This window comes from Lepus europaeus, chromosome 6 (genome assembly GCF_033115175.1).
Source record: "Lepus europaeus isolate LE1 chromosome 6, mLepTim1.pri, whole genome shotgun sequence".
Taxonomy (NCBI): domain Eukaryota; kingdom Metazoa; phylum Chordata; class Mammalia; order Lagomorpha; family Leporidae; genus Lepus; species Lepus europaeus.
This window is the reverse complement of record NC_084832.1, coordinates 65,980,349-66,006,515: the sequence shown is the minus strand read 5'-3', so window position 1 is coordinate 66,006,515 and position 26,167 is coordinate 65,980,349. Positions and strand designations below refer to the sequence as shown.

The window sequence follows — 26,167 nt, the reverse complement described above, 5'->3', positions numbered from 1 at the left end:
TTTTAGTCCTGGTCGGGACGCCGGATTCTGTCCCGGTTGCTCCTCTTCCAGGCCAGCTCTCTGCTGTGGCCAGGGAGTGCAGTAGAGGATGGCCCAAGTGCTTGGGCCCTGCACCCACATGGGAGACCAGGAGAAGCACCTGGCTCCTGGCTTCGAATCAGTGCGGTGCGGCGGCTGCAGCGTGCTGGCCGCGGCGGCCATTGGAGGGTGAACCAACGGTAAAGGAAGACCTTTCTCTCTGTCTCTCTCTCACTGTCCACTCTGCCTGTCAAAAAATAAAAATAAAAAAAATAATATTTCAACAAAATAGATGGTAAACACCTTGTCCTTTTTGTTTAGCACTAGTTTATTGCAAAGAACAGCAATTGTAGAATTGATTTCCATTAAGTGTTTGCTTTGCATGGAAATAAATTCTGTTCTTTGGGCATGAATTGAAAATGAGCTCTACCAAGCTTTTACACAGAGGTGCTTCGCCGCACACAGAGCTCAGGAGAGGGAATGGCTGAGAAAAAGCCTTCAGCACCACCAGATGAAGGTAATGCAAAAACTGAAGGTCTGTGCTGTTCAGGAGAGGGCATCTGTTTGAACAAGCGGCTTGTCATGCTGCCCGTCCAGTTAGAACACGGTGGGGAACCTGTGAGAATGCTGCTGCCTGGGCCCACACTAACTCTGAAGGTGTCCTGGACATTAGTATTTTTTAAAGAGGTTATTCTGGGTCTGGTGCTGTGGTGTAGTGAGTAAAACCGCAGCCTATAATGCCAGCAGCACATGTGGGCACCGCACCTCTTTCAGTCTCAGCGGCTCCAGTTCCAATCCAGCTCCCTGCTAATATGCCTGGGAAAGCCTGGAAGTTGGCCCAAGTCCTTGGGCCCCTGCACCCACATGGGAGCCCCAGATAAAGCTCTTGTCTCCTGTTTTCAGCCTGGTCCTGTCCTGGCTGTTGCGGCATTTGGGGAGTGAACAGATGGAAGATCAATCATCTCTCTCTCTTTCTCTCTCTCTATCTCTCCCCCCTCTCTCCCTCCCTCCCTCTCTCTTTCTCTCTTCCCCCCCTTTCTCACTCTGTAACTCTGCCTTTCAAATAAAGTAAATAAATCATAAAAAAAAACCCTCAGGTGATTCTGATGTACAGCTTACGTTGAGAAACACTGTTATATACAAATAAAATTATTTAATTTTAACATCATGAATATTTTAGAAATGCTTTTCATAAGCTTAAATATGCTTGTTCTTCTTCCTAGCAAGAATACGCAGGGAGGACTATAGTGCCCAGATTCTTTGGCACACAGTCTTTCATCTCTTCTCTGCTTTAAGACAAAGTTTTTGTATTTTTGGGGTCAGATGCTGTTGCAATGGGTAAGATGCTGCTTGAGATACCCACATCCATACTGGAATGCCTGGGTTTGTGTCCCAATTCCACTTCCACTTCCAGCTCCCTGCTAATGGCCACCCTGGGAGGCAGTGGGTGATAACTCAAGTGGTTGGGGCCCTACCACCCATGTGGGAGACTCAGATTTGAGTTCCAGGCTGCTAGATTCAGCCTGGCCCAGCCCCAGCTTTTATGGGCATTTGGGGAATGAACCAGCAATGGAAGATCTCTCTCTTTCTGCCTTTCAGATAAATAAAAATTATATATATATATATATATATATATATACTTTTAAGAGGTATATTTATTTATTTGAGAGGCAGAGTTATTTACAGACAGAGAGAGGGAGAGACAGAAGTCTTCCATCTGCTGGTTCACTCTTCTTCCCTGCTTCCCATGTGGGTGCAGGGGCCCAAGAACCTGGACCTTCCTCTACCACTCTCCCAGGCCATAAGCAGGGAGCTAGATTGGAAGCAGAACAGCTGGGACTCCAGTTAGTGTCCATATGGGATGCCAGCACTGCAGGCAGGGCCTTAACCTACTAAGCCACAGCACCAGCCCCCATAAATAAATATATTTTTAAAAACAGTTGTTCTCAAAACTTTAGGAAATGTAGAAATGCAGTATAATTGTTTAAAAGCCTGAAGCCAAGCACATTCAATTTTATTTTTCATTATCTGAAGTTTCCTTTGTTATATGTTGGTTTTTTTTTCATGTCTTCATTTTTTTTTTATTAATAGGGTAATACACTTTCAAGATAGAGTGCCAACATATTCTTAAATGAGCATTAGCAAGGCTGACGGCTAATGTTGGTTCCAATAAATATATTACACATGGAAAACTTTTAAGATGTTATTCCACTGTGTCATTTTATATCCCCACTCTTTTACTTGTCAAACTTTAAAAGCTTCTTTAATGGCATGAATGGTAAGAAGGATAAAGTTTAAATCTGGAAAGTACATGTTGTGATAGTATAAGTCTTGGGGTTTCTGGGGAAGAATGGAGCAAAAGAATATTACGCATATTGTGAGTCTTTTGTATCATTTGATTTTTAAAAAAAAAGTTATATGTATTATTGTGATTTTTAAAATATATTAAAAATGTATATCTGTAACAACATTGATGTTCACTTTAAAAGTATGCAAGGCAGGCAAGTTTCTTATTGTTCATGCTGACCTTTCTCCTGAACCACCATAGTATCTTTTAAATTTTATGTATTTATATGAGAGATAGAAAGAGCTTGCATCCACTGGTTCACTCCCCAAATGCCTGCAGTGGCCAGGACTGGGAACTGGGAACTCAATCCAGGTCTCCCAAGTGGGTGGCAGGAGCCTGATTTCTTGAGCCAGCACCTCTGACTCCCAGGGTCTGCTTTAGCAGGAAACTGGAGTCAGGAACCAGAGTAGGTGTCCAGCTGAGGCACTCTGGTTTGGGATGCAGGTGCCTTAACCACTAGGCTAAACAGCTGTTCCCTATAGAATAGTACCTTTATTTTAAGAAAAGATTTATTTTATTTATTTGAAATGTGTGAGAGAGAGAGAGAGAGAGAGAGAGAGAGGTGTTCTATCCACTGTTCACTCCCGAAATGGCTGCAATTGCCTGGGTTAGGCCAGGCCGAAGCCAGGAGCCAGGAGCTTCTGGGTCTCCCACATGGGTGCAGGGACCCAAGCACTTGGGCCATTTTCCACTGCTCTCTCAGGCCATAAGCAGAGAGCTGGATTGGAAGTGGAGCAGCTGAGACTTAAACCGATGCTCATATGGGATGCCAACATCGCAAGCAGCAGCTTAACATGTTTTGCCACAACAAATATCTTAAAGAAACTTCTAGAAAGAAAATGACCCAGCCTGAGGTACATTTATAAAATTAAAATAGTTTATATGAATTCATTTCAGTTGGTATTTTCTAATTTCCTTTCTCTTTCCCTGCTTCTGCTTTTCAAGTTCCGTATTTACTTTTCAGTTTCAGGCAAATAGTTGGAAAAGTCTCATCCTCAAAATATGTGGAGGGTCCATCAGGCCACTGCCTTCCCATTACTCCTACGAGCTGCAGTTTCTAATCAAGCAGATGTTTAAGAGGAATCCCCTGCACCGCCCTTCAGCCTCGGCGCTCCTGTGCAGAGGCAGCCTTGCTCCACTCGTGGGGAAGTGCTCCCCCCCGGAGGTAGGATGCCTGTTGGATCAGCTGCGAACAGGTTTCTGGGGTTGGCTAAATGGCTTGGTATCTTTTCAACACACTTGCAAGAGTACTTTTAAACTTTTAACATACAATTACTTTTAAACACAGTTACAGTTCTACTTTAAAAAGTTTTGGGAGTATGGAATTAAAAGTTTCATATAAAAATACCAAAAAGGTACTTAGAAATGGTGAAATCCACGAATATGAGGGTCCTCAAAAAACTCAGAAAAAATGCATGCTATGAAAAAGCTGTGCATGAATCTTAAAATTGTTTTCTACTAAAAATTTAATTTTAATTCTGTTTTTCCATGAACTTTTAAAAAAGATTTATTTATCTATTTGAAAGGCAGAGTTATAGAGAGAGGGAGAGACAGAGAGAGAGAAAGAGAGATCTTCCATGCACTGGTTCACTTCCCAAATGACCACACAGGGCTGAACCAGACCGAAGCCAGGAGCCAGGAGCTTCTTCCGGGTCTCTCACATGGGTGCTGGGTCCAAGCATTTGGGCCATCTTCTGCTGCTTGCCCAGGCCACTAGCAGAGAGCTGGATCAGAAGTTGAGCAGCCAGGACTTGAACTGGTGCTCACATGGGATGCCGGCACTGCAAGCAATTGCTCAACCCACTACACCACAATGTTGCCCTTTCCCATGAATCTTCTGAAGTGCCCTTTTGGGGCTGGCGCTGTGGTGTAGCAGGTAAAGCTGCCACCTGCAATGCTGGCATTCCATATGGGCACTGGTTTGTGTCCCAGCTGCTCCACTTGCAATCCAGCTCCTTGCTAATGCACCTGGGAAAGCAGTGGAAGCTGGCCCAGGTGTGAGAGACATGGGAAGAGTTCCTGGCTCCTGGCTTTGGTTAGGCTCAGTCCTGGCTGTTGTGGCCATTTGGGAGGGTGAACCAGCAGACAGAAGATCTCCCCCTCCCTCTGTGTGTAACCCTGCCTTTAAAATAAATAAATAATTTTTTTAAAAAATTCAAAGGATGCAGAACTGTATTAAAATACAAAAAGTTAATATTTCCTTCCCTTTTTCTCTTCATCCCACAATGCTGTTTCCCAAGTATAAGCTCAGCTGTGGCTTGTGTAATCATTCAGATCTTTATTTATATTTATATATATTATATATATATGCAATATATAAAATATATAAATATATAATATATAAATATGTTTATATATAAATATATATAATATATAAATGTCTATTTATCTCTGCCTAAACTACATGTATTTTTAAATGTCATTTTTTATTTTTCAACTTAAATCTTACTGTGCTGAAGATGGTTGATAATTAAATAACATTATGGCAGTGTCTAAAGAGATGTTTATAAATTCCCAACTTTAATTTTCAGATCATCTCAGAATATGGTGAACAGATACTAGAAGAAACCAAAAAATCTGAGCATAATGCACCAAGAAAAAAGGGTAAGAATTCTGGAAATGTTTTTTCAATTTAGTTTCATTTATTTGAAAGGCAGAAAGAGAGGTAGAGACCGACAGATCTTTCAGCCACTGGTTCACTCCCCAAATGCCTGCAAGAGCCAGGTCTGAGCCAGGAACACACAGTCCAGGTCCTGCTTAGGTGGCAGGAACCCGGGGTGCACCACCCAGGAAGTGGACTCAGGAGCCCAAGACGGGAATTGAACTCAAGCATTTTGATGCAGATGCAGGCATCCTAGCTGATGTCCTAACTGCTAGGCCAATGCCTGCCGCACAATAGCAATTTTGTATTTTTATGTTTTTTAAAGATTTGTTTATTTGAAAGGCAAGATGACAGAGGGAGAGGGGGAGGAAGAGAGAGAGACTGAGACCTAAGTGAATGGAGATATCTAACCTTTGAGAGTTTAACATCAGGAATTAACAACAGAAATAGCTTCTTTGTGTTATTGTGTGATTAAAGCCTGGAATCCCTCTTCAGGTTCTTTGACTTGAAGACCCTCATTTGTTTCTCAAGCTTTGTGCTGATCCCATTAGGAACTCATCAGGTGATTCTTCCTGTGTTTCTCTGCCCACCTTTTTCTTTTTAAGCAGACACCAGCAGAATCAGGATTGCTTTGGGAAATGAAGCAAGCTCCACGGTAAGTGCTTTAAAATGAAATTTTCGAGACATCCATCTATGGGGCACTGGCTGCCCTTGGGTGCTTTGAGATATTGAAAGGCTGTGGGACCCCTGCGGGGAAGCAGTTCTGCAACTTTGACGTGTGACGACATCATCAGTCTTGGAGCCCTGCACTGCTGGGTGAGCCTCTGTAAGTCACCAGTTATTTCATCTGTTTCTTCATTTTTCTTTTAAAATATATTTTTATTGTTAAAAAAAAACAGATTTCATGTATTTCAAAGATACAATCTGAGAACTAAAGGAAACCTCCCTCCCTCCTCCTTTTTTTTTTTTTTAATTTTTGCCATAGCATACTTTTTTTTTTTTTTTTTGACAGGCAGAGTGGACAGTGAGAGAGAGAGAGAGAGAGAGAGAGACAGAGAGAGACAGGCCGTTGGTTCACCCTCCAACGGCCGCTGCGGCCGGCGCATCTCGCTGATCCGAAGCCAGGAGCTTCTCCTGGTCTCCCATGTGGGTGCAGGGCCCAAGGACTTGGGCCATCCTCCACTGCACTCCCGGGCCACAGCAGAGAGCTGGCCTGGAAGAGGGGCAACTGGGATAGAATTCGGCGCCCCAACCAGGACTAGAACCCGGTGTGCCGGCGCCGCAAGGTGGAGGATTAGCCTGTTAAACCACGGTGCCGGCACCATAGCATACTTTTACTTTATAATCACAGGCTTAATACTCCACTGAATATAGTGTTCAGCAGTAAAAAGTAGAAAGACCGCTGTTCCACAGGAATATTGACAAGGGTTGTAAATGATCATCAAATGATAAACTGTCAATTTTATTCTTATACATTTAGGTTTTTTTTTTGTATTCTATATATAAGCTACCATACATCAGAGAAAACATGATGTTTGTGAGTCTGGCTCATCTCACTAAGCATAATGATCTCCAGTTGCATTCATTTTTTATTTGCAAAAGACAGGATTTCTTGATCAGTGACAATGGTCTCAAAACACATGTAAGAGAATTAGTCGTGTTTTCAGTCATGAAAATGTTTTAGGGTAGCTTTTTGTTTTTTATTGCGATAAAATATATTTAGCCAAACAATTACTGTTCTAGGCAATTTTAAGTGAACAATTCAACATCATTAATTATACTTATAACATTGTGCAGCCATCACCACTGTTCCCAAAACTTTTCATTGCTTGGGGTTGGTGCTGTGGCATAGTAGGCTCAGCCTCCACCTGTGGGTGCCAGTTCAAGTCCCACCTGCCCCACTTTGTATCCAGCTCCCTGCTAATGGTATGGGGAAGCAGTGGAAGATGGCCCAAGTCCTTAGGCCCCTGCAGCCACATGGAAAAGCCAGAAGAAGCTCCTAGCTTCAGATTAGCTCAGCTCTGACCTTTGCGGCCATTTGGGGAGTGAAACAATGGATGGGAGATCTATCTTTACTTCTCTCGCTCTCCCTGTCTGTAACTCTACCACTCAAATAATAAAATAAAAAATCTTAAAAAAAAAAAAAAGAACCTTTTCATTGCCCCAGATGAAAACTCTGAACCTATTAAACAATATCTTTGCATTTATCTGCCCCCAGCCCCTACTCAGTTCCTGGTGACTTCAAATTTATGTTTTGTTCTCTATGAATTTGCTTGTCTTTATATTTCCTAATTGGAATCTCACAAGATTTGTCCTTTTGGGTCTGCTTCTTTGACTTATGTAATGTTTTCAGGGTTCATCTGTGTAAATTCATTCCTTTTTACTGATAAGTGATTTTTAGATCACTATTTTTTTAAAAAGATTTTATTTATTTGAGAGAGTTTCAGAGAGAGGGGGACAGAGAGAAAGGTCTTTTATCCACTGGTTCACTCCCCAGATGGTCACAATGGCTGGAGCTGAGCCAATCCTAAGCCAGGAGTCAGGAGCATCTTCCAGGTCTCCCACATGGGTGCAGGGGCCCAACCACTTGGGCCGTCTTCCATTGCCTTCCCAGGCCATCAGCAGAGAGCTGGATCAGAAGAGGAGCAGCCAGGACGTGAACTGGCACCCATATGGAATTCTGGTGCTGCAGGCAGAGGCTTAGCCCATTACACCAGAGCGCTGGCCCCGATCACTAATTTTTTTTTTTTCAGTTCAAGTATTTTTTATTCAAAGGTGAAAAATGTACTATACTGCACTATTGCAAAAAAATATATTCACTGGCACAAAACACTTCTGCAGCAAGTGAGAAGGCAATAAAATGTTGACTTTAAAACTCATTACTGTAAGTCATTCTGACAGTACTTTTCAAATTCAGAATTTCAAACTGCATTTTCTTTTTCTAAATTGCCCATGGTACCTGAGGTTCCTGAAGCTCAGGCAGCTGTTTCAGAGAGGAAGGGGAGGAAGGAACTAGCAGATGTCAAGGGATTTCCATTTCTCTTTCAGTCCCCACAGACTTCAAATTACAGATACTGGTTGCACCTGTTGAGATTCCTTAAATGATTTGCAAAATGAATTTGTTACCCTTGCTGGTTGCATCCACTACAGAATCATTGTTCAAGTTGAACAAAAAGCTGCACATGTTATTTATCTTATACTTTCACTCTCCAGTCTACTTCATCTTGAGAAATTCCCTCCCCACAGTATTCAGAAATGAATTCATTTTTCTGTACAGAGTCTTTGCTAAAACTCCCTCGGCCCGCCATCTGCGATGGTGCCAGCAGGAAATGCCCTTTGCAGTTGTTTGTTGTCTGTGCAGTGTGCTGCCCACAAGCGGGTTTCCTTTTCTTTTTCTTTCTTTTTTTTTTTTTTTTTTTGACAGGCAGAGTGGACAGTGAGAGAGACAGACAGAGAGAAAGGTCTTCCTTTTCCATTGGTTCACTCCCCAATGGCCGCTGCGGCCAGTGCACTGTGCTGATCCGAAGCCAGGAGCCAGGTGTTTCTCCTGGTCTCCCATGTGGGTGCAGAGCCCAAGCACTTGGGCCATCCTCCACTGCACTCCCGGGCCACAGCAGAGAGCTGACCTGGAAGAGGAGCAACCTGGAGAGAATCCGGCGCCCTGACCGGAACTAGAACCTCGTGTGCTGGTGCCGCAGGCGGAGGATTAACCTATTGAGCCGCGGTGCTGGCCCCCTTTTCTTCTTAATTGGAGGATATCCACACCCTCAGCAGGAGCTGGGGTTATCACACTAGACTGACTCTAAATTCATATCGCTGTCTACATGTCTTGGCCCCAGCTCACCCAGCAATGGCACAGAAGTGATGTAGTAAGTGCCAGTGAGGACTCTCGTCTAGTGTAGGGACAGAAAGGAATGATACCTTTCCACACCCATCAAAAAGGACATGGTCAATACCCTATGACAAAAGACAGGTTAACAAGAGAGGGGCTGGCATTGTGGCAGAGTGGGTTAAGCTACTACCTGCAATACCAGCATCCCATATGGGTGCCAGTTTGAGTCCTGGCTGCTTCACTTCTGATCCAGCTCCCTGTTAATGTGCCTGGGAAAGCAGCAGGTGAAGGCCCAAGTGCTTGGGCCCCTGCACCTATGTAGGAGAGCTGGAAGAAGCTTCTGGCTCCTGCTTTCTGCGTGGCCCAGCTCCAGCCATTGTGGCCATTTGGGGAGTGAACCAGTGGATGGAAGGTCTCTTTCTCCCTGTCTCTCCCTCTCTGTAACTCTGCCTTTCAAATAAATAAAATCAATCTTTAAAAAACAGAGAGAGAGAGAGAGAAATAACAGATTTAATCAACATTTTACATGTCACAGAAGCCTTCATAATGAAGACACAAAGACCCAGAAAAAGTGTCATTTTTATGCTTAGGTATGATAATATGTGGATGGGTGTGCAGACATGTGATTAGACAAAGGATATGGCTTAATGGCAATAGACTGAAAGGGGAAATCCAGCAAGGCCTGCCTGTTCAGCTTTCTTCTTGGCTCTCAGTACAGCACTTCTTCCTCCCATGTGTGGGGCAGGACTCCTTCCCTGGAATGATGGTCTGATGACAAGGGTGGATCAGAGAATTTCTTAATGGCCAGTCTGAGGCACAAAGGTGGGAGAGGGTTAGTGTGCTAGGTTTAGGATTACAGCTTATTTAGGAAGAGGGTTCTCGTTTCTTTTCTTTTTTTAAAGATCTATTTATTTATTTGAAAGAGTCACACACAGAGAGAAGGAGAGGCAGAGAGAGAGAGAGAGAGGTCTTCCATCTGCTGGTTTACTCTCCAGTTGGCTGCAAGGGTGGGAGCTGTGCCAGTCTGAAGCCAGGAGTCAGGAGCTTCCTCCACTTCTTCCCACATGGGTGCAGGGGCCCAAGGACTTGAGCTATCTTCTACAGCTTTTACAGGCCATAGCAGAGAGCTGGATCAGAAGTGGAGCAGCTGGGACTCTTCCACATGGGATGTCGGCACTGCAGGCGGCGTTTTACCCGCTACACCACAGCACTGGCCCCGGGTTCTAGTTTCTATAGTCCACATTGGGGAAGAGGAATTCTGGCTTCTGTGACTCACTTTGGGGGAGAATGAGATGTTGGGGACAGGAGGGCAGGAGAAGTTCAGAGATCTTGATTCCGAGGCTGCTTCTGAGGGCTCGTAATGTCCTTTAGTTCAAAGCACTCAGCATGTGCTCACTTCAGCAGCACATATACAAAGCATCAGCATATCAAAGTGCCATACTTGGGAGAACCGTGTTATGAGCCACAATGATAGCAGCCTTATAAAATGTCTTGATTTGAGATTACAGCATGGGGGCCTGCATTGTACAGCAGGTTAAGCTGCCGCCTGCAGTGCTGGCATCCCAAATGAGTCCCTGCTGCTCCACCTTTGACCCAGCTCCCTGCTAGTGCACCTGGGAAAGCAGCAGAAGTGCTTGGGCTCCTGTACCCACATGGGAAACCTGGGTGGAGCTTCAGGCTTCTGGCTTCTGGCTGGCCCAGCCCTGGGTGTCGTGGCCATTTAGGGAATGGCTGGATAGAACAGCTCCCTCCCTGATTCTGTCTCTCCTTCTCTCTGTCTCTATGCTTTTCAAATAAATAAATTTTAAAAATCATAAAAAAGAAAAAGATTATAGCATGAAAAGCCCATTACAACAAACCACATTGAAAATTCTTATTACTGGGGCCAGCGCTGTGGCATAGCAGGTAAAGCTGCCACCTCCAGTGCTGGCATTCCATATGGGTACCAGTCCAAGTTCTAGCTGCTCTACTTTTGATGCCGCTCTCTGCTATGGCCTGAGAAAGCAGTAGTAGATGGCCCAAATGCTTGGGCCCCTGCATTCATGTTGGAGACCTGGAAGAAGCTCCTGGCTACTGGCTTCAAATCGGCCCAGCTCAGCTATTGCGGCCATTTGGGGAGTGAACCAGTGGATGGAAGACCTCTCTCTCTCTCTGCCTCTCTGTAATTCTACCTTTCAAATAAATAAATCTATTTTTTAAAAAAGAAAATTCTTATTTTACTCAATAAGTACCTGTCAAATATCTGTCAGTTTTGTTTATCCTTGTTGTATTTATAATAATTTATTTTAGTGCCTGTATGTGCTTATTTCATATACATGTATGAAGGCATATGGTTGTTAATATGTGTACACCTATATGGTTGCTAATATACATGCATATTATATTAGTATAAATATATTGTAGAGGTAGCCAGCTAGCTCAGTTGGTAGAGCGTGGTGTTAATAAATATATTGTGGAAAAAAAATATATATATATATTGTGGGTTCAATGACTATTCATGTGTTTAATTCACTAATTTTATTTAAATTTTTTTCCTTTTTTTTTTTTATTTAATGAATATAAATTTCCAAAGTACAGCTTATGGGTTACAATGGCTTCCCCCTCCCAAAACTTCCCTCCCACCCACAACCCTCCCCTTTCCCGCTCCCTCTCCCCTTCCAATCACATCATGATTCATTTTCAATTCTCTTTATATACAAAAGATCAGTTTAGTATATATTAGGTAACGATTTCAACAGTTTGCCCCCATATAGCAACACAAAGTGAAAAAAAAAAATACTGTTGGAATACTAGTTATAGCATTAAATAAGAGTGTACAGCACATTAAAGGCAGAGATCCTACATAATATTTTTTAAAAATTAATTAATTTTCTATGCCGATTCCAATTTAACACCAGGTTTTTTTTTTTTTCATTTCCAATTATCTTTATATACAGAAGATCGATTCAGTATATAATTAGTAAAGATCTCATCAGTTTGTACCCACGCAGAAACACAAAGTGTAAAAATACTGTTTCAGTACTAGTTATAGCATCACTGCACATTAGACAACACATTAAGGACAGATCCCACATGGGATGTAAGTACACAGTGACTCCTGTTGCTGACTTAACAATTTGACACTCCTGTTCATGGCGTCAGTAATCTCCCTAGGCTCTAGTCATGAGTTGCCAGGGCTATGGAAGCCTTTAGGGTTCGCTGACTTTGATCTTATTCCGATAGGGTCACAGTCAAAGTGGAAGTTCTCCTCTCCCTTCAGAGAAAGGTACCTCCTTCTTTGATGGCCCCGTTCTTTCCACTGGGATCTCACTAACAGAGATCTTTCATTTAGGTCTTCTTCTTTTTTTCTTTTCCATGGTATCTTGGCTTTCCATGCCTACAATACTCTCATGGGCTCTTCAGCCAGGTCTGAGTGCCTTAAGGGCTGATTCTGAGGCCAGAGTGTTGTTTAGGACATCTGCCATTCTATGAGTCTGCTGTGTATCCCACTTCCCATGCTGGATCTTTCTCTCCCTTTTTGATTCTATCAGTTAGTATTAGCAGACACTTGTCTTGTTTGTGTGATCCCTTTGTTTCTTAGACCTATCCAGGCCATCGAATGTGAACTGAAATTGATCACTTGGACTAGTGAGATGGCATTGGTACATGCCACCTTGATGGGATTGTATTGGAATCAATTTTATTTAAAATTAAAATAGTTGACTTTGCATATTATTTGTAGCAATTCAAACATTCTCTAATCTGTATTTTTAATCTCTTTTAAAGCAAGAGGGAGAACATGGTAGAAAACATAGCCATAGTGACTTAGAGAACATTAATAAAAATTTGGTTGAGCATTCATTGAAGAGAGTCAACAGAAAAGAAAAAGGTAAGTTTCTCAAATTCTAATCATTGATTGAGTGGGGAGCTGGGAAGTGTGGAAGGAATGCCAGTTTTCATTTTACTAGGTCTTAGGCATCATAAACAAGAGACAGGTAAATATTTGTTTGCTTGTCTACTAATTTACTTAATATTAGGGGAATGTTTTATTTAACAACAAATAAAGGACAGAGGCAGGCATTGAGGTGCCGCAGGTTAAGACAACACTTGGGGAGCTGCCGCCGTGGCTCAATAGGTTAATCCTCCGCCTGTGTCGCTGGCATCCCTAATGGACTCCGGGTTCTAGACCTGGTTGCTCCTCTTCCAGTCCAGCTATCTGCTGTGGCCTGGGAAGGCAACGGAGGATGGCCCAAGTCCCTGGGCCCTGCACCCACATGTGGGGCCAAGAAGAAGCACCTGGCTCCTGGCTTTGGATAGGCGTAGTTTCAGCCGTTGTGGCCATTTGGGGAGTGAACCAATGGAAGGAAGACCTTTCTCTGTCTCTCTCACTGTCTGTAGCTCTACCTGTCAAATAAATTAAAAAAAAAAAAAAAAGACACTTGGGATGCCTGAATCCCATGTTGAGTGCTTGGTTTGAGTCCTCCCTCCTCCACTTCCAGTGCAGCATCCTGCTAATGCACACTGTGGGAGGCAGCAGACATGGCTCAAGTCCGTGAGTCCCTGCCTCCCATGTGGGAGACCCAGATGGAGTTCACTGGCTCCTGGCTTTGGCTTGGCTCAACCCAGCTGCTGTGGGCTTTTGGAGAGTGAACCAGCAGATGGGAGATAGCTCTTCCTCCCTTCCCCCAACCCTGCTTGCTCACACACTCTGTCTCTCTCATTCTGCCTTTCAAACAAATCAGTCAACAAAAACTTTTAAAAGGTATCTACACATTAAAAAAGAGAATATGATTTGTTAAGAGCCATTAGGAAATGTAGCACTTGTTATCTACCATAAAAAGCATAGGCTACTGTGGATATGGAAGTGCTCCTGGAGCTTCTTCCTTGTACATCGTATACTTTATAACTACATATATACTATTTTTTAAAAATTTGGTTGCTTTTTTTTAAAAAAAAAAATTTATTTATTTAGGACAGGCATTGTGGCATAGCTTGTAAAGCCAACACCTGTGGCTTTACATATGGGCACTGGTTTGAGTCCTGGCTGTTCCACTTCCCATCCAGTTCCTTGCTAATGTGCCTGGGAAAGCAGTAGAAGATGGCTCAAGTACCTGGGCTCCTGCACCCACGTTGGAGGACCAGAAGCTCCTGGTTCCTGGCTTCGGCCTGGCCCAGCCTGGCCTTTAAGGCCATTTGGAGAGTGAACCAGTGGATGGAAGATCTCTTTCTTCCTCTCTGGCTTGGTCCTGCAAAGCCACACCATCGGGGAAGGCAGAGGTGTCCTTTCCCATAAAGAAACACTGGGGACAGGTTTCCATGAACATGTCTGTTTATTAACAGCCACGTAGGCTTTTTAAAGAGCAGGGAGAAGGGGCGTAACTAACTCAGGAGAACACTGACTACAGGACAGAACTGATACAGGTGCCAATATGCCTCTCCAATCAGCTGGATGGTCAAGTAGCTTTCCAGGTGGGCCTAATGGGCCTGGGCCACACCTGGGAGCAGTTTACCTGATTGGCAGAAGGCGGAGGTGGGAAGAAATGTGTTTGGGCTCAGGCTAACTGCTGGGATCGCCCGCATCCCTCTCTCTCATTCTCTCTGTATAACTCTGACTTTCAAATAAATATTTTTTAAAAATTTTTATTTATTTTGAAAGAGTTACAGAGAAAGAGGGAGAGAAGGAGAGAGAGAGACTGAGAGATCGAGATCTTCCATCTGCTGGTTCACTCCCCAAATGGATATAACAGCCAGGACTGGGCCAGGCTGAAGCCAAGAGCCAGTAGTTTCATCCGGGTCTCCCACATGGGTGCAGAGGCCCAGCTACTTGGGCCATCCTCCAGTACTTCCCCAGGCACATTATGAGACAGGTGAACAGAAAGTAGCGCAGCCAGGACTCAAACCTGTGCCCATAGGGGATTGCATAGCGGATGCTAGCATAGCAGGCAGTGGCTTTACCTGCTATACCACAACACCAGCCCTCAAAATTCAGTCACTTTAATGATTTATTTTACCTTTTTTTCTTTTTTGTTTCCTTTGCTACTTAGGTTTGAAAGAACACTGTTGCTAAATCTGAGTTTGAAAGGGAAAATAAATACCTCTGCATCCTTAGGGTACTTTTGTAGCTACAGAGGAATAAACAAGATGACATGCTCAGCATTCCTCTTTACGTTTCAGAACCAGGCAGGAAGTCAGTGCGTCTGAGGCAAGCTGGCTCACCAGGCCCTCACAGGCGCCAGTGGGAGAAAAATGTACCTGGTACAGCTTTGACAGCTTTGGAAAACGCGTCCATCCTCACTTCCAGTGTAACAGCAGAGGATGACAAAGGTGAGTACAGTCGGCCCATAGCATCCCTGGGGGATTGGTTCCAGGCCCCTCTGAAGACAACAAAATCCGAAGATGGCTCAAGTCCCTTATATCAAATTTAAAGTATCCTCCTATATACTTTAAATAATCCCTAGATTACTTAGTAATACAGTGTAAGTGACATAAATAGTTGTTATACTGGGTTTTTTAGGGAATAATGACAAGGGAAAAGGTGTATACGTTCAGCACAGACACAGTTTTTTAAAACCAGTTCTGATGCACAGGTGGTGGAACACACAGGTGCAGAGGGCTGACTGTGTCAGATCAAATGCAGTTATTTTATTATAGAACATTTGCTCATTTGATGTGCTAGGATTTCTTTTTAATGTCACTCTGTGCAAGATACCAGGTGTCATACATCAGAGCACTACTCATACTAAAAGTGAAAAACATTTTAGTTGAGAATCAGGTATAACTAACTTTGCCTGAAATGTGATCTAGGAGACAGATGCCGAACATCTTTTATTATTATTATTATTTTTTATTTGGTGCTAATTTTTATCTTTTCCCTCTAGGTGGTTCTGTAATCAAATACAGTGAAAATAATGCCCGCAAGCAGTGGCTCAAAGAGACCCCTGACACCTTGTTGAACATCCTTCAGAATGCTGATCTCAGCCTGGCGTTTCAGACCTACACAATTTATAGACCAGGTAATTTATGCCTGTAACTGGAAACTCTTCGATTTTTAAAAACATATGAGATATATATAACATAGAACACACCACCTTGACCATTTTAATGCCATTCAGCCAGGTACAGAGTGTTCCCTTTGTACTGGCGTTGCCACTATCCCACCACCGAGCTTTTCTCACCTTCCAACACTGAGACTCTGGACCCATTCGATAGTAATTCCCCATTCTCCCTTCCTAGAAACCCTGCAGCTTTAAAATTGCAAAGTCCGTCTTAGCATTGTATTTTTAGAGATCCCTGAAATCTGTTCTAGCCCGTCTTAAGCTGCAATTAAAATTTCCCATGCGGCTACTTTACTCACATTGTTTTAAAAAAAGATTGACTTATTTGAAAGGCAGAGCAAGAGAGAGACAGACAGACAGACCTTCCACCACTGTATCACTCCCCAGATGGCTACAACAGACTGGGCTGAGCCAGGCCAAAGCTGGGAGCAAGAACTCTGTCCTGCTCTCTGACATGGGTGGCAGAGGGCCAAGCACTTGGGCCATCATCCACTGCTTTCCCAAGCTTGATGACAGGGAGCTAGATTGGAAGCTGAGCAGCCCGTTTTTGAACCAGCACTTCAATATGGGATGCTGGCATCTCAAGTAGTAGCTTAACCAACCCACTGTGCCACAGTGCTGTCCCTAGAGCTTCGTTGAGCTATTTGCTCATTTGTTTGCTTATTTTAATAATTATGCTACTACTTTTTTTTTAAGAGTAGCCCATTTTTACCATGCAAGTATTGAACATTACTTTTGTGACAGCCCCAAGATTTCTTTTGCTGTGTACTCAAATTCAGTTATATTGAATAGAACTTAAAAGGGATGATCAAGCAGGATTTGATTTTTAAAAAAAATTTTTTTTGACAGGCAGAGTTAGACAGTGAGAGAGAGAGAGTTATAGACAGTGAGAGAGAAACAAAGAGAAACGTCTTCCTTCCGTGGTTCTCCCCTAAGGGCCACTATGGCCAGCGCTGCGCCTATCTGAAGCCAGGAGCCGGGTGCTTCCTCCCGGTTTTCCATACTGGTGCAGGGACCCAAGCACTTGGTCCGTCCTTCGCTGCCCTCCCAGGCCACAGCAGAGAGCTGGACTGGAAGAGGAGCAACTGGGACTAGTACCCGGCGCCCCAACTGGGACTAGAACCTGGAGTGCCAGCGCCGCAGGCAGAGGATCAGCCAAGTAAGCTACAGCGCTGGCCTAAATTTTTTCTATGTACACTTTGAGTAAATGTGTACAAAATAACCTTTTATACTTCTAACCTTAGGGATCCAGGCCAAAGGCCTCCATGAAGGGTGTGCGCGTGTGTATAATTTTGATAATTCAATTCCTGAGCCACCTTGCTAGGTTAAAATTTGAGACAAATTATACCAAGAGCCTATACGGTATATAGGAAGTCTGAACTTTATTTATTGTAGCAGATTGAGGTCTGTTTGGGCAGTATTTATTGATTTACTAACAGGTTAAGATTTAAAATAAACCAGTAAAACACTGTTTCTACTTTGAAGACTGAAGGAATTCATTGCCTGGGAAACCAGCACAGTACCATGGTTAGGGCTAACATGGAATATGGGAGCCTGAGGAGGGCCAATACCTGGGAGAAAAGTCTCAGGAAGATTAATGGTTGCAGTTTTGATTTAGAAATTATAGTTCTGGATTTTGTATCTGCTTAAATGATGGAGTTCTTCTCATTTTAAGAAAATCATCATCTAGAAAATCTATCAGCTCTATTTTGAAATGGTTTTTATAAAGATTTAATTCACATTTTTATGTTAGGTTTTTCTTAAGTAAAAACTCAAAAGTAATCACTATTTGGAAAATTTTTTTTAAAAATTATATATTTTCGTATTATTTGAAAAAGAGGGAGAGAGACAGTCAGGAAAGAACTTCTGTCTGCGGGTTCACTCTTCAAATGCCCACCATAGTCAGAGCAAGGCCAGTCTGAAGCCAGGAACCAAGAACACAGTCTGGGTATCCCACATGGGAGGCAGGGACCCTCATATTTGGGTCATCACCTTCTGCCTCCCAGGGTGTACACTAGCAGAAGGCTGAATCAGAAGCAGAGGAGCCAAGACTCAAACCAGCACTCTGATATGGAATGTGGGCATCCCAAGCAGGATCTTACCACTGCACCAAACACCCACCCCCTAGAAACTTTTTAAAAAGTATGTATGGGGGCCGGCGCCATGGCTTAACAGGCTAATCCTCCGCCTTGTGGCGCCGGCACACCGGGTTCTAGTCCCGGTTGGGGCGCCGGATTCTATCCCAGTTGCCCCTCTTCCAGGCCAGCTCTCTGCTATGGCCCGGGAAGGCAGTGGAGGATGGCCCAAGTGCTTGGGCCCTGCACCCGCATGGGAGACCAGGAGAAGCACCTGGCTCCTGGCTTTGGATCAGCACGATGCGCCGGCCGCAGCGGCCATTGGAGGGTGAACCAACGGCAAAAAGGAAGACCTTTCTGTCTCTCTCTCTCTCACTATCCACTCTGCCTGTCAAAAAAAAAAAAAAAAAAAAAAGTATGTGTGGGGCCAGCATTGTGGCACAGCAGGTTAAGCTATTGCCTACAATGCTGGCATCTCATATGAGCACAGGTCTCAGTCCCAGCTGCTCCACTTCTGATCTGGCTCCCTACCTGGAAAAGCAACAGCAAGTGGCTCAAGTACTTGGCCCCCTGCCACCCACATGGGAGACACCTATGGAGTTCCTGGTTCCTGGCACAGCCCCTACTGTTGAGGCCATTTGTGGAGTAAAACAGTGGATACAAGATCTCTTTCTCTCTTTCTCTTTCAGTAATTCTGCCTTTCCAATAAATAAATAAATCTTACAAAACAAACAAGCATGCATGTAGGACCGAGTGTGTGGCGTGGTGGTTGTGATGCTGTCATCCCATATCGGAGTACTGGTTTGAGTCCTGGCTCCTTGCTTCCAGTCCAGCTTCCTGCTGATGCACCTGGGAAGGCAGCAGAGGATGACTCAAGTACCTGGGCCCCTGTCACCCACATGGGAGACCCAGATAGAGTTCCAGGCTCCTGGCTTTGGCCTGACCCTGCCTACCTGTTGTGGCCATTTAGGGAGCATACCAGCAGATGAAAAATCTTTCTCTTTCCTTCTCCCTCTCTCTCTTTATCTTGCTCTGCTTTTCAGATAAACAAACAAATAAGCTTTTTTTTTTTTTTTTTAAAAGCATGGGAGTGCCCTTCAGTTCACTACTTTTTCCCCTGTTCAATGAGAAGACTTAGGAAGAAAAAGCTCAAAAGAAAAAGAATTCACCGTTATCCAACTTCCAAAGAAAGTTTAATGCTTTAATATCGATTTAATGCTTTAATATAGATTAATTTTAATGATTTAATATAATTATTCTATTTCCAAGTTTTTATTTTGAGTTATTTTCCTCTTAAAGTACTGGTTTTTAAAAAATATTTCTTTTTAAAAAAAATTTTTTTTTTTTTGACAGGCAGAGTGGACAATGAGAGAGAGACAGAGAGAAAGGTCTTCCTTTTTGCCGTTGGTTCACCCTCCAATGGCCGCCGCAGTAGCGCGCTGCAGCCGGCGTACCGTGCTGATCCGATGGCAGGAGCCAGGTGCTTCTCCTGGTCTCCCATGGGGTGCAGGGCCCAAGCACCTGGGCCATCCTCCACTGCACTCCCTGGCCACAGCAGAGAGCTGGCCTGGAAGAGGGGCAACTGGGACAGGATCAGTGCCCTGACCGGGACTAGAACCCGGTGTGCCGGCGCCGCAAGGCGGAGGATTAGCCTAGTGAGCCTCGGTGCCGGCCTCTTTTTAAATTTTTTAAAAAGTTTATTTAAGGAATACAAACTTCATGCATTTAATATATACAAATTTGGGAACATGATGATTTTCCTCCTACCTCCCTCCTGCCCATTCTCTCACCCTTCTTCCTCCTCACTCTCCCTTTCCCATTCTTTTTTTTTTTTTTACAAAGATCAGTTTTCAGTTACTTTTTTATTCATAAGATTAACCCTACATTAAGTATAGAGTTCCCTGAATAGTATGAACAAAAAAGAACAGAAACAAACAAGAATAACATTGTTCCTTGACAGTCAAGAGCTCATCATCATCATCACATCTCAAGGTGTCAGTTTCACTCCTGTAGATTACCTTTTAAGTACTCCATTAGTTACCACAGATCAGAGAGACCATATGGTATTTGTCTTTTTGTGACTGGCTTGTTTCACTATGTATAATCGTTTCCAGTTGCATTCATTTTGTTGCAAATGTCTTTTTTTTTTGCAAATGTCTTTTTAAAAAATATTTATTTATTTATTTGAGAGGTAGAGTTATAGACAGAGAGAGAGAGAAAGAAAGACAGATCTTCCATCTACTGGTTCACTCCTCAAATGGTTGCAATGGACAGAACTAGGCTGATCCAAAGCCAGGAACCAGGAGCTTCTTCCAGGTTTCCCACACAGGTGCAGGGGCCCAAGCACTTGGGCCATCTTCCACTGCCTTCCCAGGCCATCAGCAGAGAGCTGGATCGGAAGAGGAGCAGGACATGGAGCCGTTGCCCATATAGGATGCTGGTGCAGCAGGTGGAGGCTTAACCTACTACGTCACAGCACCAGAAATATTTATTTTGATCTGCTTGAAAAGCAGAAAGAGAGCAAGAGTGAGATCGATCTTCCATCTGCTTGTTCATCCCCCAAATGCCCACAACAGCCAGGTCTGGCCCAGGCCAAAGCCAGGAGCCTGGAATTTCATTCAGGTCTCCCATGTGGAGGACAAGGTGCCAGGATGGAACCATCGTCTGTTGCCTCTCAGGTTGTGTATTAGTAGGAAGGTGGATCAGAAATGGAGCCACTGAGTATTGAACGGGCCCTCCAGTGTGGGGCAAGGAAGTCCCAAGTGGCGGTTTTTCCTGCTGTACCACAATGCTTGCCACAATAGTTCTTTTATTTAATCCATGCACTGATGCTTCAAACCTGTTATATGCCAAAAAGCATATAACAGGTAAATGTAACAGGTAAACAGCTGGGTAAATGCTATTTAAATTGCTGTTTAAATTGGTATTTTTTTCTGTGATTTCCCTGAAGATTCAGAGGGGTTCTTGAAAGGCCCCCTGTCTAAAGAAACAGAAGCAGCAGACAGTGTGGACGGAGGTCATGATTGTGTCATTTTGGACCCTGAGAGACTGGAACCTGGGCTGGACGAGGAGGACACGTACGTTGTGATATTCCTAGAAAGCTTTAGAAGGGTGTGGGTGTGCAACTTAGTGAGACCCTAATTTCAGGCTTCGTGGGGCCTGTTATTTTACTGCTCGTCATGAGTGAATATTTCTATCTTGCCTTTTGTCTGGGAAGGGTAGTGAATTTTTGATAGAATTATAGAAATCCTGGCTGAGCCTTTCCCATATACTATTTCAGCTCAGACTTACTATTTTTAAATATGCTATAAGAAATGACCTTTAGGAAGGACGGATTTTCTCTGTGTTCAGATGTCTTATGGAGCCTATTTTTGAACACGTAAATATTGTCATGGTAGCGTTCTGCTTGGACTCCATCCACAAATGGGCTTATCATGCAAACTGTTTTCCTGCAGGGACTTTGAGGAAGATGGTGACAATGCCGACTGGGTGTCAGAACTGAAGAAGTGGCTGGATGGCCAGGGGTGTCTGATGGACCAGGCCGGAGGGGATGCTCCCAAGTCACACGGAGGAGACGCTGCGAATGAGGAATTGTTACTAGAATAATAATTAGTTTGTAGGATGTAATAATAATTAGTACTTAGGATATATATTTGAAAGCAGAATGAAGGGAGAAACAGTTAATATTTAAAATAATTCCTAATATCACAGAATTAAAAATAATCTAGAACTTCTGTTAATCTTTGAACTCGGGAGAAGGTACAGCAGAATGGGTAGGAGCCTGGTACTTTGCTGTCTAGTAGAACAGAAATCGGATGCCAGCTGCATCATTCACTAGTTGTGCGATTTGGGAAATTACTTAACCTCTTTGTACCGCGATTTCATCAACTATAAAATGAGGATAATAAAGCCTACCTACCTCATATGGGTGCTGACCTGTAGATCATACAGCAGCCTATGTATTATTATTCATGGTGTTATGGTCTGTGTTGTTGACTACGTAACTCTTCCTATATTTCCTAAAGGTTTGTGGATCTAAATATATTTAATTATAATAATGTGTGCATTTTATAAAAAAGATTTATTTATTTATTTGAAAGGCAGAGATGCAGAGAGAGAGGGATATGTCGACAGAGAGCTCTTCCATCTGCTGGTTCACTCCCTGGGGCTGGGCCAGGCCAAAGCCAGGAGCCCCAAGCTTCTTCCAGGTCTCCTATGTGGGAACAGGAGCCAAGCACTTGAGCCAAATTCTACTGCTTTCCCAGGCACATTAGCAGGGAGCTGGAGGAGAAGTGGAGCAGCCAGGACTCAAATCAGCACTTCCATGCAATGCTGGCATCACAGGCAGTGTCTTAACCCACTAGGCCACAATGCTGCCCCCCCCCCCCAATTTTTTCATTAAGACCAGGTTCTGGGTAGGTTGAAGTTCATTTTTAGTCATTTTCAGCAACTACTGGCCGTCCTTAAATACAGCCCTTCATAGGAAGCACCGCAGGGCCCAAGTCAGAGTGCTGGCTATGGGAGGAGTGAAGTGAGCCCCAGATCTTTCAGAAGAGAGTAGTCAGGTATATGAGATGGGAATAAGGTCAAAGGTGATGGGTGGAGATGGCCAGTACTGGAAGCTAGAGTGCGGGGGCTTGAATGGTGGGAGAGGGGTGTCCCAACATGGGTATGTCCCCAAGACACACCTGTGCTACGTTCTGTCATGTGTTACCTCATCTCATACTCCTACTGAGGGATACGAGAGAAGAAAGAGGCCTCTCCCGGTGGGTCTTACAGGGCAATGGTGGGACTGGCATCAGCCTGCGCCGATACAGGGAGCAATGTTGAAGGGAAGAATGAGGGAAAACACAGTGGGATCATTAACAAGGATCTGCTGGCACCGGATATAGACACATCTTGTAGAGTAACACTTTTAAAAAATCTTAACATAGAAAATAAGTATTTCTACTTACTTCGATCAATTGTATACTAGTAATTTAACCATTCAACCCGGGAAAACATAATTTATTCTGCCATGACCAAGAATTATGTTAATTTCCACTTATACTTTCAGAGTAGTGTGATAGGACAGATAATAAGACTTAAAGCGTAAAGATTACTTTGAGATAAAGTTCTAGGAAAGTGGTATAGAGCTTTGATTTTTAAGGAGAAAAAGTGAGAATGTCAACTTTTTGATTCTTGGGGTTTTTGGTGGTGGATGGTGGGATCTAATAGCCGGGGTATTGGAGGCTACTGGATATGCTTGTTTTGTCAATAGTTACAAGTGCTGAAAATCACATGCTCCCAGCTGAAACACATAACAAAACTTGATGCGCGAATAGGGAATGCGTTTGCGGAGGCCCCTGTTGGCGGCGCCTGGCCGCAGGGTCCAGGCCTTGGCTCCCTGTGGCTGCTTTCCCAGCGGGCGCCCTCTGCCTTGCAGGGGTGTAACACAGCTAACGCCCGCCGAGTCCGGTGCGCCGTGGAGGGGAGCCGGGGCGCGTTCTCCGGGCTGCTCTGCGGAGGGGTCCCGACCGAAGGCCACTCGACTCGGGGGATTCGGTGGGAGATCCAAGTTTGCTGGCCTCTGACCCCTTTCCAGGGCGGGGTGTGGACCGGGCCTCACCGCCCACACCCGCGGCCCGCCCGCCGTTCCTCCTGCGGCTCCACCCCGGCACGCAGGGAGGCGCGGCAGCCGGGGACCCCGGATCCTCCCGGACGTCTCGCTGGCCCCGCGAAGCCGGCGAAGCAGGTATGCTGCGGGCGGGCGGCCCTGAGTCCTTACCCGGCACTGACCGGGGTTCTGAGGGAAGGAACAGAGTCCCGGGAGGAGACTCGGGAACGCGGAGGAGCTGCCGGCGTCCGGGGCTGCCTCGGTCTCCACGGCAACGCGCGGCGCGCTGGGCTCCGGGGCCTGCGCACGAGCTGGGCCGAGCACCCCGGGACGTCTCCGGGCCGCCCTAAAAGAAAGAGGATTTTCCTTAAGTCTGGGGATGGATGGCGGGCGGTCAGCCCCCAGCTGGTCACCGAGAGGCCCGATGCCGCCCTCGGAACCAGGTCCTGAGGTAGTCGCAGCCTCCCCAGGCCACCCAGTCGTCCCTCCTGCCTGTGCAGTCATGAAGTTATTCGGAAACGACCTGCCGGCTCACCAGTTTTTATAAAAACCTGCACGCTGCACTCACCGTACGTAGCCTAAGGGATATAGAAGGAAAGCGACTGGTTACGAATAAGCGTTTCAGTCTGTAAGTGCTTAGCCCCGCCACCGTGGAGGAAGCGCGAGTCAGCTCGGTGGCCGCGCCTGGGCAGCCACCCATCGTGACGGAAAACCCCCAGTGCGGTCGAGCCTTGATTTACGTGCAGTTGCATTCCTAGAAAAATCCAGTGTTAGAATCCTGGGGAAAGTGCTTTGGGTTCGTTTGGTGCTGTAGTTCGATTCCAGCCGCAGGTCATTGTAAGCGGGTTTCCCCACGCACGTGAGTGTAGGGCTGCGGGATAACCGTTTATTGTGCGGGCTTGTCCTTTGCGTGGCAGAATGTTAGCATCCGCGGCCCTAACGCCTTCTAAAGATAATGTCTGAGTCTGTGAGAACAGAGCCCCCATAAATATCCAAAATGCCCCCTAGGGGGCAGTACCTCCCCGCTGAGGAAGGCTGGGCCCTAAGCCCACAGGAGCGTGATGTTCTCGCTTTCTGGAGGTGCCATGCACCGGCGTGTAGTCTCTCTCATTTGGAGAACAAACGCTCTCACAGGTCCTGCTATTTCCGTCTCTGAAATCGGGAGAGTGAGGCTTTGCGAGGTTAAGAGGCTCGCCCCAGATCACAGCGCCGAAGTGTCTGAGCTGAACCTCAGCGCCTTAGAGTCTGCCCTTAGAGCCCACCGGCAGAGCGTTCTCTCACTTTGATGGCTGACCCGCGGCTCTGTCCTAGCGAGGGTGGCAGGAAACTTTCAGCACAGTGAGTGCTTTTTGCATGTTAGTCGTCAGTTTTCTGACTTTGTCAGCCATTAGGAGAAGCCTGCGATGAAATTTCATTCCTCTGATTGCAGGAACCTCCGTGCACGGGCCACCATGGACAAATACGATGTGATTAAGGCCATCGGGGAAGGTGCCTTTGGGAAAGCATACTTGGCTAAAGGGAAATCAGACAGCAAACCATGTGTCATAAAGGAGATCAATTTTGGAAAGGTAAAGTGCAAATGTCTATGAATTTTCAGCAGGCTTTTAATTCAATATGAAAAGGAAACTTTGTTTTATAAATCTTGACTTTTAATTATGAATCTTGAATTTAAATTAAATTATGAATTTTAATCCTCAGTTGATTCGTGTTCACTCACCCTCATAAGTCCGATGTCTGTGCAAAGACCAAGGATCTTATTTTAAAAAGAAAAAGAAAAACTAGATGGGTATTTGGTGGGGCAAGTGGTCACTTGGGGTGCCCCACATCCCATATTGGAGGGCCTGGGTTCAAGTCCTGGCTCTGCTCCCTATTTCAGCTTCCTGCTAATGAGCATTCTGTGATGGCTCAAGTACTTGGGGTCCCTGCCACCTATATGGGAGTCCCTGATAGGATTCCTAGCTCCTGGCTTCAGCCTGTGTAGCTCTGGATGCTGAGGGCATTTGGGAGGTGAATCAGTGATTAGACAGTCTCTCTGTCTCTGCCTTTCAAATAAATAAATAAGTAAATTTTTTAACAAACAAAGCAAACATGTTCTTGAAAGTAAGTTCTTTATGGGACTTTTCTGTGTTGGAATGTCATTTAGATGCCCATCCAAGAAAAGGAAGCTTCCAAGAAAGAAGTCATTCTTCTGGCCAAGATGAAACATCCCAACATCGTTACCTTCTTCAGTTCATTTCAAGGTTTGATTTTCTAATATTCTTCAAGTACTCTAACAAAGTGTGGACATGTTGACTTATGTGAAAGATATGTTCCTGAGCATTAGAAGCAAATGAACTTTTATAAATGAATCGCTTTCCCATTTACTGAAATTGTAATTTGAGGCATCATCGCTATTTCCTCTATAGAGAGTTTTCATAGACAGCTTTCTGGTGTTTTGTTTTTCCACCTCCCATGAATTCTTATTCCTATAAATATTTAGTGATTGATGTTTAGTTTTGCTACAATAACAACCTTTGCATCTCAGTGGCCTATAATGCATCTACAGGAAAGCTTCAAAAATCTCATAGAAAAATGCAATTAAAAATAAGTTTATCTTGGTGCAAAAAAATCTTTGAAAGTTTTATTATAATACACATTTCCATGGACTTTTTGAAGACTTCATA

At 44.5% G+C, this 26,167-nt stretch overlaps 2 protein-coding genes across 6 annotated transcripts in view; both read left to right on the top strand.

The window, feature by feature from the left end:
* Window positions 1–21,876, top strand: part of NEK3 (NIMA related kinase 3) — a 35,975-nt gene extending 14,099 nt beyond the window's left edge. For 4 of the 5 annotated variants that reach the window (XM_062195350.1, XM_062195352.1, XM_062195349.1 and 1 more), the window contains 8 exons: window positions 3,330–3,530; window positions 4,897–4,969; window positions 5,573–5,622; window positions 12,565–12,667; window positions 14,953–15,102; window positions 15,657–15,791; window positions 20,859–20,985; window positions 21,364–21,876. In XM_062195350.1, coding sequence (XP_062051334.1) covers window positions 3,330–3,530; window positions 4,897–4,969; window positions 5,573–5,622; window positions 12,565–12,667; window positions 14,953–15,102; window positions 15,657–15,791; window positions 20,859–20,985; window positions 21,364–21,514 — 990 coding nt within the window. In that variant the 3' untranslated portion in view covers window positions 21,515–21,876. The remainder of the gene's footprint in view (window positions 1–3,329; window positions 3,531–4,896; window positions 4,970–5,572; window positions 5,623–12,564; window positions 12,668–14,952; window positions 15,103–15,656; window positions 15,792–20,858; window positions 20,986–21,363) is intronic. The other variant, XM_062195353.1, reaches the window with a different exon arrangement.
* Window positions 21,877–23,577: 1,701 nt separating this feature from the next.
* Window positions 23,578–26,167, top strand: part of NEK5 (NIMA related kinase 5) — a 93,687-nt gene continuing 91,097 nt past the window's right edge. Inside the window, 3 exon segments of the mRNA XM_062195348.1 lie at window positions 23,578–23,642; window positions 24,934–25,072; window positions 25,648–25,744. Coding sequence (XP_062051332.1) covers window positions 24,956–25,072; window positions 25,648–25,744 — 214 coding nt within the window. The 5' untranslated portion in view covers window positions 23,578–23,642; window positions 24,934–24,955.